At 40.6% G+C, this 13841-nt stretch overlaps 1 protein-coding gene across 1 annotated transcript; it reads right to left on the reverse strand.

Moving 5' to 3' along the window:
* Positions 1-5373: 5373 nt before the first annotated feature.
* On the reverse strand, positions 5374-6939 carry LOC140168993 (uncharacterized). Its single transcript, XM_072192292.1, has one exon. The coding sequence runs from the start codon at positions 6937-6939 to the stop codon at positions 5374-5376; it is 1566 nt and encodes a 521-aa protein (XP_072048393.1).
* Positions 6940-13841: the final 6902 nt, after the last annotated feature.

Consider the following 13841-nt stretch of genomic DNA (forward strand, 5'->3'; position numbering starts at 1 on the left):
CTGCTTCCATTAAAAATCTTGGCATTGTTTTTGATAATAGCCTTGCAATGAAAAATCATGTTAGCTCTTTGTGTAGAAGTGTAAACTTTCATTTGAGAAATTTAAATAGGATTCGTCGTTATATTGATCGTTCTACATGTGCACATGCAGTGAGATCTTTGATTCTTTCTCGGCTGGACTATGGCAACTCTTTGCTAGGGGGTTTGTCCGTTTCTGATGTTCAGCGTCTGCAAAAGCTACAAAATCGTGCGGCACGTCTTATCTATCAGGTCAGCAAACGCACCAGCGCGACCCCACTCATTCGTGAGTTGCATTGGTTGCCAGTCCAGCAGAGAATTGAATTCAAGATCTTAGTGCATGTGTACAATTGTGTTTATGGTTCTGCACCTACTTATTTACAAGATGTCTTAACTAAATACAACTCAGGCCGTCAAGGGCTCAGATCTAACCAAGATCAAACTCGTCTTGCCATACCCCGTAGTACTAAACGTTCCTTTGGGGACAAGTCATTTTCCGTTTTAGGGCCCAGACTATGGAACAACTTGCCTGTGCACGTACGCGCCGCTCAGAATGTGCAATGTTTTAAAAAGTTTTTAAAAACGTTTCTTTTCCCAAAGGTTTAAGCCGTAGTCATTTGTTTTAATTTTGGCTACTTTTATGTATGTTGGTTTTCAATGATGTTTCATATAAATACAATGGTTTTAATATTATAATAATTTATTCTTTTGAATTTCCATGCAGATATGTTTATGTATATTTTTGTTGTTGAAGTTGGTAATATTGCCATTTTTATATAAGGCTTTTGATATGTATTTTTGTTGCTTGTAGTTGTACTTTGTATGTATTTTTATTATGTAAAGCGCATTGGACATTGTGGAAATGCGCTCAATAAATCCTTGTAATAATAATAATAATAACCATCATTGACCATGCCCCTACATGTCATATGAAACTCGAGGGTCGAAGGTCACGCAGGGTCATAGGGGTCAAAAACGTGATTTCAACTAAAATGCTTCTTCTCTCACAGATTACGTAAGACAGTGACACCATTTGCACACATGCATTGTTATTATCCAGTGTCTATGGGGTCCTCACAGATTTTGGGTCAAAGGTCATTAAAAGGTCACTTCCGGTATAAAACGAAAAACCTTCAAAAATTTTTATTTGCTAAGAAACACATAGGACAGTAACGGTATGTACACACATAAATTGTAGTTACCCTGTGTATATGTGGTATTTTTTATTTAGGGTCAAAAGGTCATTAAGGGCCACTTCCGGTATAAAACGAAATACCTTTAAAATGCTTCTTCTCCCACAAATTACGTAGGACAGTGACACCACTTGCACACATGTATTGTTATTACCCAGTGTCTATTGGGTCCTCACAGATTTGGGGTCAAAGGTCATTAAGGGGTCACTTCCGGTATAAAACGAAAAACCTTCAAAATGTTTTATTTGCTAAGAAAAACATCGGACAGTAACGGCATGCACACACATGAATTGTGGTCACCCAATTCATATGTGATATTTTTTTATTTGGGGTCAAATGTCATTAAGGGGTCACTTCCGGTCTGAGACGAAAAACCTTCAAAATGCCCCTTCTGCCACAAGTAACATAGCAAAGTGGTGCCACGTGCACCCATGCATTGACATTAGCCAATGTCTATGGGCGTTTTCATATATTTTGGGGTCAAAGGTCATTAGGGGTCACAACACGGCTGTGTTCGTGGGTTAGACCACAGCTAAGTCTAGTATTTGTTTATCTGTGTATGGAGAGGATTAGCGCCATTAAAACTCAATCAGTATTAGGGTACACCACATTTCGCCATAATACATTCTAGAAACGCTTGCTGTTAGAATAAAAAAAATTTAATGCTAATTTATTGCACATTTACGGAGCCTCATGGGTGACATGTAACATATATTTTTTTTGAAAATTATCCCGAGATAATCAGGTTATCTCGGGATAATCAGGTTATCTCGGGATAATTATCCCGAGATAATCATGTTATCCGGGATAATCAGGTTATCCCGGATAATTATCCCGAGATAATCAGGTTATCCAGGATAATCAGTTTATCCGGGATAATTATCCCGAGATAATCATGTTATCCCGGGATAATCAGGGGATAATTATCCCGAGATAATCATGTTATCCCGATAATCAGATTATCCCGGGATTTTTAAAAAAATATTTGTTACATGTCACCCATGAGGCTCCGTACACATTCTAGGGAAGCGTGGTTACCTTTTTAAAATAACCGAGTGAGAGGGTTTTCAAGAAAATATTTTTCCTGTCAAAACTGAAGCATCCTCTTTATAAAAGAAAATATGAATATTAACTGCACATCATATATAACGATTCGTGATACCCAATTCATTACTCGTTGACTGCCGATAAACGTCCCAATAAATCGGACTTAGTCACCGGTCAGTTCTCATGATAGATTTCCATGGCTAACGATGGTTAACTATGAAAACATGTTAAAGGACATCAAGAAAATTTTCTAAGTTATTTATTTTTAGCTCTTTCGAGTATCGACGAGTACTGGATATATTCTGTAGATTTAGGTTTTGTCTGTGACTGCTAATGTGAGGCCGTCGTAGGTCGTACGGGGCTCAAACTCGGTGGGTGGGTGTAGCTCTGTCCTGGCAAGAAGAAGTTTATGTTCGTTAAGTCATCCGACCCCGGGCCCCCCCCCTCCCAGGGGTCATTTGAGGTCAAATGACTAAAAACTGTCATATGGGCATGAAACTAGGTCGTACGAGGCTCAAACTCGGTGGGTGGGTGTAGTTCTGTTCTGGCTGTTCTGGCAGGGGTCATTTGAGGTCAAATGACTAAAAACTGTCATATGGGCATGAAACTAGGTCGTACGGGACTCAAACTCGGTGGGTGGGTGTAGTTCTGTCCTGGCAAGAAGATGTTCATGTTCGTTAAGTCGTCCGACCACGGGGCTACCTCCCAGGGGTCATTTGAGGTCAAATGACTAAAAACTGTCATATGGGCATGAAACTAGGTCGTACGGGACTCAAACTCGGTGGGTGGGTGTAGTTCTGTCCTGGCAAGAAGATGTCTATGTTCGTTAAGTCATCCGACCACGGGGCCCCCCTCCCAGGGGTCATTTGAGGTCAAATGACTAAAAACTGTCATATGGGCATGAAACTAGGTCCTACGGGGCTCAAACTCGGTGGGTGGGTGTAGTTCTGTCCTGGCAAGAAGATGTCTATGTTCGTTAAGTCATCTGACCACGGGGTCCCCTCCCAGGGGTCATCTAAGGTCAAATTACTAAAAAGTGTCATATGGGCATGAAACTAGGTCGTACGGGGCTCAAACTCGGTGGGTGGGTATAGTTCTGTGCTGGCAAGAAGGTGTTTATGTTCGTTAAGTCATCTGACCACGGGGTCCCCTCCTAGGGGTCATCTAAGGTCAAATTACTAAAAAGTGTCGTATGGGCATGAAACTTGGTAGGTACAGTCAACATTTAAAGCAGCATTTTTTGAAGGTTATTTTGGGGTCATCCAAGGTCACCACGGGTCATCTGAGGTCAAATTAGTAAAAGCTCATATATGGGCATGAAACTTGGTAGGTACAGTCAACATTTAGAGTTATAAGTTTAGGTCATTTTGGGGTCATCCAATGTCACCCTGGGGTTATCTGAGGTCAAATTAGTAAAAATTGTCATATGGGCATGTCACCATCAGCCTGGTAATCGCGCCCAGCCGAGAACCGCCAAATATGGGTAACCGCCTAGTCTATTTTAAAACTGATGCATCAATGACTATGTTCATCATGTCATATTCGCTACTTGCACGGTTCCGCCATTATGCACTATGTGCGGGGAGAGCCTCGAACTGGCAGCATACATGAATGGGAATTGAACTAGTCATAACGTTCTGTGTAAGGTTACATAATTCTTCCTTTCATGTATGCTGCCAGTTCGAGGCTCTCCCGCACATAGTGCATAATGGCGGAACCGTGCAAGTAGCGAATAGAGGCCTTGCATGCGACGTATCATCCCGTAAATATGGCGGACTACTCAAATGCATTCAACAAAAGCATGATTGCAATCTACCGTGACAGTTCGTAATCCTGCACTACGATCAAATAGGTTGATGACAAGATTTGATTGAATGGACTGCACTCCGCAATAACTACGGTGAAGGACACCGGTTGAAAACCTTTGTTTGGAGCCAATCAATAATTTCATGCAGGGCCGGCCTCTTCTTCTTCTTCTTCTTCCAATATAGTACAGTCCGCACATAGCGTATATTCGTACTTTTTGCATGGTGGGTGCAGGAAATTTACAGTGCTGACTACATCTAAGGTGCGATAAAAACTGGAAGTCGTCTAGCGGAGCTGGACGGACTGCACCTGCCCTCTGAAGCATTCCAGGGAGGTGCTGTCAACAAGCTGCTGGGGAAGTGCATTCCAGAGCCTGATTCCATCTGGGAAGAATGAATGTTGGTAAACATTTGTCCTGGCAAATGGCACATGATATTTCATTGAGTGCCCACGTAGCATCACAGTTGGAACAAGGTAGGACTGTGGAATATCAACAAGTCCGTAAGCAATGCGGTACATCATTTCCACTTTAGCCTGGGCACGCCTCCCGGGGGCACTCAACTTAAATTTAGGTAGGGGTGTGCGGCGCAGAGCGCCGAACTTTGGGAACTGAGAACTGATTTTTGGGCAAAATAGGGGCTTGAAGAACTGAAATTTGGGCCAAATTATAGGCTGTTGAGTTAAAAATTTCCAAATTTTTTCCAAATTTGAGCTTAAAGAGCTACAATTGTCAGAGTTTGAGGCTCAAAGAACTGGATTAGATTCAAATGTGGGGCTTAAGGAACTGCCGGAGAGCCTGAAAAAGGGACCCTTGACCGCCGCACATACCCGTACCACCTTAACATGTGAGGGGTGCCCCCCCCCCCCGGGCACGCCTTTCCTGTAGGGTTGGCCATTGCAGTTGGTAAAGCATGGCTGAGACACTACTGGTAGTTCTGTAGTCGTGGAAGACGAAGCGGGCGTATCTACGTTGTACCATTTCCAGTTTCCTGATGTAAGTAGTGGAGTGCGAATCCCAGACAACACCGGCATATTCCATTACAGGGCGCAGAAGTGTCTTGTAGCAGAGGACTTTGGTCTCCCTAGGGCACTGATTGATGTTTCTTTGCAGGAATGCACGGGTAGAGTTGGCTTTTGAAGCAACTTTCTGAATGTGGGGGTTCCAGGTGAGATTTTGGTGGATATTGATGCCCAAGTATTTAGCAGAGTCTGCCTCTTCAAGTGTATGGCCATGAATGTTATATGGTATCTTGTAGATCTTCTTTTTGTTGGTGACGTGGAGCACTTGACATTTTGGGGATGAAACTCCATCAACCAATCTTTCTCCCACTTCTGCAGTTGATCGAGATCATGCTGAAGACCAGCTGCATCTTCCTCCTTCTGGATTTTGCGGTAGAGGATGCAGTCATCTGCAAATAACTTGACCGTGGATTGAGGTGATATAACATCAGGCAAGTCATTGATGAAGAGGAGAAAGAGCAATGGCCCAAGCACGCTGCCTTGTGGGACCCCGGGTGGACAGGAGATGATCTAGATGTGGCTCCATCCAGGATCACTTGCTGAGAGCGATGGTTCAGGAAATCAGCAATCCAGGCATATGTGCTGTTCTCAATGCCATAAAACTTAAGTTTGTGAAGAAGTCTCAAATGTGGAACTCTATCAAATGCTTTCGAGAAATCGAGCAGGATGACGTCCACTTGGTCTCGACTCTCGATGCTCTTTGCCAGATCTTGGATGGTTTGTATAAGCTGTGTCGCACATGATCGTCTTTTGCGAAAGCCATGCTGGGCATCGTTGAGAATGTTATGCTTATCGAGGTGACGCATGATACTGCTGCAGATGACATGTTCTAGAAGTTTACATGTGACAGATGTCAGCGATATGGGACGGTAGTTTTCAGCTTTGTTCCTGTCACCTTTTTTGAAAACTGGCACAACATTGGCTTTCTTCCAATCTTCTGGGATGATCCCTTGGTTGAGAGAAGCTTGGAAGAACAAAGAGATGACGGGAGTAAGCTCGTCTGCCAGCACCTTCAACAGTCTAGTAGGGATCTCGTCTGGTCCACACGCTTTATGGATTTGGAGACCAGCGAGCAGTTTATGGATACCATCAGGATGGATGATGATTGGATCCATGACTGAGTGAGGACTAGATCCTTTGTCTTTTATGGTGGTTTCATCCTCATTCATGTTAAATACAGACGAGAACTGATCATTCAAAATATTTGCCTTGGTTGTACTATCAGAGTAGCTGATACCGTTGGAAGCTTTCAATGGGGAAACTCCGGCATTGTCACATTTTTTACTGTTAATAAAGCTCCAAAAGCGCTTGGGATTTGAGGAAGATTCTGGAGAGATGATATTAGTCACATAATCATTGTATGCTTTCTTACAAGCTGATCTGCATGTAGTCTTAAGAACCTTGTATCTCTCAAAATCTTTTGGTTTCTTAGAGTGCCGAGCTTTATTAAAGATACGCTTCTTCTGCCGGGTGAGTCTTTTAACCTGCTTTGTGATCCAAGGTTGATTGTATTTTGTAGTGGCAACTTTGGAAGGTACACCTCTATCAAGGATGTTGAGAAGACATGTTTTGATGTCTGCCCACATCGGCTGGATGGGACTACTGGTAGTGTACTTGGTAGTAAACTGATTTTGAAAGACAAGGCATTCTTCTTTCATATTGTCAATATTAGCATTTTCCACAGAAAAATCTTGTGTGGCTTTCGGCTTTCTTCTCTTAGGAGTAACGCTCGATTCCACAAACACTAGCTCATGATCACCCAGTGCTGGTAACGCAGTACATCTGCTAACAAGGGATGGGCGGTTGGTAGAAAATAGGTCAAGCGTATTATCTCTCCTTGTAGGAAATAAAACCATTTGTTCCAGGCCGATGTCAGAGTGCAGGTCCAAGAAACGCTGGTTTAGACTGAGGGGTACTGATGTCCGTCGATTGTCAGAGTAGTCCAGTTGATGTCCGGGAGATTCAGATCACCACTGATCCATACAACAGCATTGCGTAATTTGGTGGCAATTTCTTCAATCTGGGAGCACATTTTTTCCAAGTACTCGAGATTGTTGTTTGGTGGGCGATATAGTGAACCCACAATGAGAGCAGTGTTTTTGTCAAGGGTGAGTTTCACCAAAATTGACTCAACATCTTCAACAGTTTCTATACGGTCAAAGACATAATCTTTTCGGATGGCAAGTAAAACACCTCCATATCCATCCTTACGATCTTTACGGATGACTTCATACGATGGTGGAAATATCTCGGAACTATAGACGCTACTGTTAAGCCAGGTCTCTGTGCCAATGATGATACTTGGGTCTACAGAGTCAATTAAGTTGCCAAGTTCCTCTTTCTTATTTTTGACACTTTGAAAATTGATGTTGAGAATTTTCATTGGTGCGGATGGCTTGGGCTTGGTCTTTCCCTTATTACTGTGAACAGTAGGAGAGGATGATGACAAAGGTAAACCAGGGCTGTTAACAGAGCTAATACTACTCCGCTCACTGCTACAGGTGCTACTTGTGTCCAAACTAGAGAAAGAATTACTGGTTTCTATTATCGTAGTTGTATCAAACAGGCTCGAGGAGAAGTTAGGCATGCCGCAGTTGACACAATGCCAGGACACATTTTGAAGGCATTCAAAAACTCCTGTTTCCATATGCATGCATTCCACATGATACCATTTCTCACAATCATCACATGCAACTCCACGTTGTTTCCAGGAAACAGCACGGTGACAGATTTGGCATGGATATTTCGGAGATCTAGGGCCTGGATTCAGTTCAATGTCAGATGAGTTTGCAATTAGAAGAAGACTCAGGTATAGAAGGGATTGATTTCTGGAATGTTTTTCATTCACCAGAGGTTTATACTTCATGTTTAGAATGTTTACGTGAACTCCATCACATAGATTGTCATTACGTATAGCTGGATCTTGGATAATGTTATACTTGTAAATTCCACATGAACATGCAGAAAGATTCTTGGCAAAGCCGGGGTTGTTGTTAACAGTACATAGGTGAAGCAGGGTGGCACTAGTAATGAGAAATGCCACATGGATAATGGATGTATTGGATGGTGCCATTGTCTCTCACAAACCGATGGGCGTCGACCCCATACAGAGACTATGATGACAGCACTCTATTGTATCATTCTCACATAGATATAGAAATACTAAATTCGTTCACTATCTATATTTTTACTTCTAGTAGAGCTCCAATCTAAGGGTTAAAGTTATGTTTAGGTTAGGTTAGGATTTTTAAAAGTACCCAGTACAGTGAACCTTATGGTACAAATGCGCGCGAAAATTTTAGCATAGGCCTATTGAAACTAAACTGGTGAAATATGGGACAAAAGTGGAATAAATTCGCGCAAAGCGCTAAAAATGGCATTTTGTGGCTATAAAATGGCCAAATATGAGGTTAATTTCGACACAAACCAATACACAGGCGTCAATATTGGGGGGTGATTATATTGACCATCCCCCTGGCAAAATATTGTGGCATTTATCCCCCCCCCCCCGATCTACGCCTATGTAATTTAGAGCCCTGTGACTCCATCGGTCTCCCTCTCTCTCCTTCCCCCCCCCCTCCTTCCTTTTTTCCTTCCTCCCCTTGGCGGAAACTCTAATAGGCACAATAGGACCAATATGCGATACGTAATCTATTTCCTCTTCTTTCTATATCTAACCTCCTTGGGCCTACATATTAGTACTGATATATCATACGCTGGCGAAATTACGTAATTAATCGGATTAATTAACATACTGAGCAATAGGTGAAAACAATTTTGACAAAAGGAGTTGTCCTTGTCAATTTGTAGACATGTACTTTTGATTATTTACATAGCTTCTCCAATCACTGTGTAAAACATCCATCCAAAAATCTGATTGCTATTATTATATGGATGAATGGACATATCACAAAAGGATTGCTTATCTCAATAGGGCATGTACTTAAGCATTTTTTTTAACTGACCGGCGTTATTGGGCGTTTTATCGGAGGTCACCGAGTAATGCCGAAGATCAAAATCGATTTTATGTATTGTGTATGTATCATAGGACGCTCGTATTAATTGTCTCTATGCGCTTGAGAATTCAACAATATAAATAATGGTAGCTCTATTATAATACACATTAATGTTTTAAGCAGATAAAATTCCAAAATATAATACGTTTTCTGCCTTTGCTTGTCACGTGGTAGGCCTATGTTGAAGTTGCGATTATATTTTTAAATAAGTTTCAGATGAATAACAAGAAGACAAGTGGCCTAGTGGTCTAAGGCGCTAGGCTCATAGAGTACTAAGCGTTGCGCCGTGAGTTCGAACCCCGCCTCTGCCAAACTTTAAAAGAAGTAAATTAAAATTTGACTTTTTTTAATTTCATATTTGGGAAATGTGACTGGGAGAATGTATGTATGGTGTGGAGTGGTGTGGTAGGGCATGTACTTTAACTGGCCGGCGCGGTCCGGTGACTAAGTCTTTATTGGGCGTTTTATCGGCAGTCAACGAGTAATGTGTGGCACATTTGATGTCGTTTATGAGGCAGAGAATTTTATTTCAATTTTATATACGCCAAAATATTTTTTTAATTGAGCAAGAATAAGGATAGAAAAAACGTTGAAAAATCTATGTATAAATAACATTAGACCCGCCAAAAGATTACTGTTTCGTTTTTATGGTAATCTAATCTTTTATTTCCTGAAAAAAAATTGTGGGTCTAATGTCGAATATTCACATACTTGATCAAAACATCGAACGTGTATACAAGAAAATGGTAGGTTTTTCTCTATAGTATTTTACTGACCATGGAAATGTACTGAGACACAAGCACGTGTCAAAATCGATATAATGTATTGTCCATATAGACGCCCAGTTATCATGCTTATCGTTGGATTTTTTTGTATAAAACACGCAGTTAACAACAATTGAGCGCTAATAATACACATAAATGTTTTTATTTGAAATAAAATTCCAAAATATGGTACGTTTTCTGCCTTTGCTTGTCACGTGGTAGGCCTATGTTGAAGTTGCGATTATATCTTCACATAAGTTTCAAATGAATTCCAACAAGACAAGTGGACGAGTGGTCTAAGGCGCTGGATTCATAGTGTGTCCAAAGCAGTCCGCCGCCGTGAGTTCGAACCCCGCCTCCGCCAAACTTTAATGAAGTAAAATTAAAATTAAAATTTTACTTTAAAAAATTTCATATTGGGGAAATGTGACTGGCAGAATTTATGTATGGCGTGGAGTGGTGTGGTATTAGGGCGTAGTTCAGCGAACTCACCGTATTGCTATTCCAATTACCTTGATAATACAGATAATATGTATTAATGGGTCGAGGCGATTGCATTGAAAAACCTAATAAATTATTCATAACAGTTACGTAATCAATCGATAGTGCGGACACTTTTCATTTGCAAACCACCAAAATTCGTGATCTTTTAGCGTTGGAAAAGAAACCACGTGAATAGAGTGCCCTCTCAAGAATATCAACTCTCTGGTCTAGATATGGCATGTCAAAATTCGGAACAGGTGTATGAGCCCAAGCTTGGAGCAGTAACCAATGGTTACAAACGTGCACTACGACAGCGAATAGTGGCTGTATACAATACATGTATACGGACAAATTATACTGCAATAACAATTTATTTTGCAGTACTTATACGCTAATATACGCTAAATACCGGATAATCTGGTTCACTGATAAACACGCTCTATGATACATGTACAGGCTAGTGTCTCAAAAAGACGAGTCTTGACAAAACATTGTCCACTGTTAATATATTTTTAAGGATACGATACATGATTTAGCGACAAGTGACTCATTTCGGAATGCGATCATGAATTTTGAAGAAAAAAAAAAGTTCCCACAGGCTTCGAGGGGACTCGAACCAACGATTCCACGCGTCGTTGATTATCAGTCCCGCACAGTGACATCACCCCGATATCTTCATGGTAGAAATCGCCATGGTAGGTTGAATGCACAGCCACCCATGCCCATTTTATTCGGACCTTATGAGATGCATAATTAGCGAAGTGACCTGACTAAGGCTACTGACAATAGACGGGGTAATTGATTTCTCGCTGTGTGAGCAAGCTTGTATACGACATTGCGGTCAATGGTTATGGTCTCCACTTGAGTGAGTGCCGCTATAGCCTGCTGCGCGCTGTAGTCTATACAGGACCAACGCAATATAAAATTAAGAGTTTTGGTCAAATTTTGAGTTCAAAGCGCACGGCCAATTTTCAAAGCGCACGCTAACGACTATCATATCTGTTCAACACGTATTTTCAAGTGTATGAGACCACATCTGGTTTCTTGAGAAAAATTCATTTACGGGAGATATTCATCATTTTCACAGTATCCGAAGATTTTCGTCCGATATCAAAATCGTGCATAGCAATTCACGTGTATCGATCCCGTGTATTCATTTTAATGTCTCTGCTGCACCAAATAATTATTAGCCAGGCGATGTCGGTGTGTCCCGGTCTTTACCGCTCTGCCACGGAGGCAGATGAATGGCAGAGTGTAATAATAAAAGTTAAATCTCATAATGCTATCTTTAGCCTTTTGTTTACATTAAAATGACGCATTTTGTAAAGATAGATTGGCCGTTTTATGTATAAATAGCACGAACATTTGGAAAAGGGCTCAAACAAATAATAAAGACACTGATACGATAATGAAATTGAATAAGTCGGGGAATATCTGCGTCGCAATGTTTTGTTTTGATTTTAGAAATGTGACCTTAAAATTTACGACGTTAAGACATTATCATTCGAAATCAACAAAAGATATTTCAGTAGTATATGGCAAAATTCTTTCTCAAGAGTGTTTTAGACATGTATGTGAAACAGCTTCAACAATGATTCGCTGCATAATGGTAAAAACAGCCTTGACCTGAAAAAGGGCGAGAGGTGCCATATTTATGGATTCAGGCTAAATTCAAAATTTGTATAAAACGTTTGGTTTTTGATCGATTACAAAAATTCATTTTTGTCATTAAAAGAAATTGTATCTGGCGTGAATTTTTATTCCGAGGGCTCTTTAATTTCTTTAAATATTTTTTTAATGATAGAGTGAATCCCCCGGCCCTCTATAATTACGCACAAAAGATCGACCCCCCTTAAACATATAAATGCCACAATTATTTAGCTATTGAAAAAAAGTTGAAATAAAAAAAAATTGAAATGGTAGGATTGTGGGAAATTGTTAACTTTATTTGTTATTTTCTTTTGATTCGTAAATTTCGATGTGAATACTAGGCATGCTAGGTGTTTGTTTTGTATGACGAGAACATAGTTGCCAATTTTACAAATTCTAAATGGGAAAGGTTTAGTAACAGAGGGCCTAAGATGGTGAAAGGAAATATGAATGATAAGCAAATATCTTTCTTTGAATATCACAATAGGGTAATTATCCTTGATTTATGACAATAAATTATTTAATGAAACATTGAAAAGCATAGAAAATAGTGTAAATTACAAAATTTACGTGCGCACGTTCTAAAGATAAAGCCATTTCCATCATGATAATAGTGTAAAATACCAAAGTGTTTCGCGCGCACACATCGTCCCAATAAAGCCTCGAAGACATACAGTCTCTATGTATAGTATGATGCAACTGTAATTTTGTTGTCTGTGCCCCCGAAATTTTATTTCCCCCCCCCCCCGAACAAAAAAGCTGGCTACGCCCCTGTACAGATGTTAGATTAGACCGCCCCACACCGACATCGCCTGGCTAATAATTATTTGGTGCAGCAGAGACATTAAAACGAATACAAGGGATCGATACACGTGAATTGCTATGCACGATTTTGATATCAGACGAAAATCTTCGGATACTGGGTTCGAAAATGATGAATATCTCCCGTAAATGAATTTTTCTCAAGAAACCAGATGTGGTCTCATACACTTGAAAATACGTGTTGAACAGATATTATAGTCGTTAGCGTGCGCTTTGAAAATTGGCCGTGCGCTTTGAACTCGAAATTTCACCAAAACTATCAATTTTATATTGCGTTGGTCCTGTATATGGACTACAGGCTATAGCGGCACTCACGATCACTCAAGTGGAGAGAGTATAACCATTGACCGCAATGTCGTATACAAGCTTGCTCACAGAGCGAAAAATCAATTACCCCGTCTTTTGTCAGTAGCCTTAGTCAGGTCACTTCGCTAATAATATGCATCTCATAAGGTCCGAATAAAATGACCTTTCGTGGCTGTGGATTCAACCTACCATGGCGATTTCTACTATGAAGATATCGGGGCGATGTCACTGTGCGCCCCCACTAAGGCGGATCACCAAGGCTGTAAAGAACTACGTCACACATAACATTTTACATCAGACGTTATAAAAACGCCTTTTCGAGGCGTACGCGAAAATCGGGATCACAATGCTATCATTGTAATTCGAAAAACACTTACCCAGCTGGCCCGATTAACGGAACAGGGAGCATGTGCTTTTTAAGGGCTCTTCTTGTATTATGATAAAGTGAATCCATCACGCCCTTTATACTACTGTACGCCAACAACGTGTAACCTAAATACCAGCTCAGTGACTAATAAATTCTATTATTGTATTATAATATTAACAATTGTGGTGCGATCAAGCAAAATCAGTCGGAACTCAGAAATATTGATAGTCAAACAAAGGAAATTTTGGAAACTCTTTAATTGCTCATATCTTTGGGACCTGTTGTTCAATTTCAATGGGATTTTATGCAAAATCCAGATTTGTAAATGCTTTTTATATCTTATAAGAATC

The sequence above is a fragment of the Amphiura filiformis genome, chromosome 1, assembly GCF_039555335.1.
Source record: "Amphiura filiformis chromosome 1, Afil_fr2py, whole genome shotgun sequence".
Lineage (NCBI taxonomy): Eukaryota > Metazoa > Echinodermata > Ophiuroidea > Amphilepidida > Amphiuridae > Amphiura > Amphiura filiformis.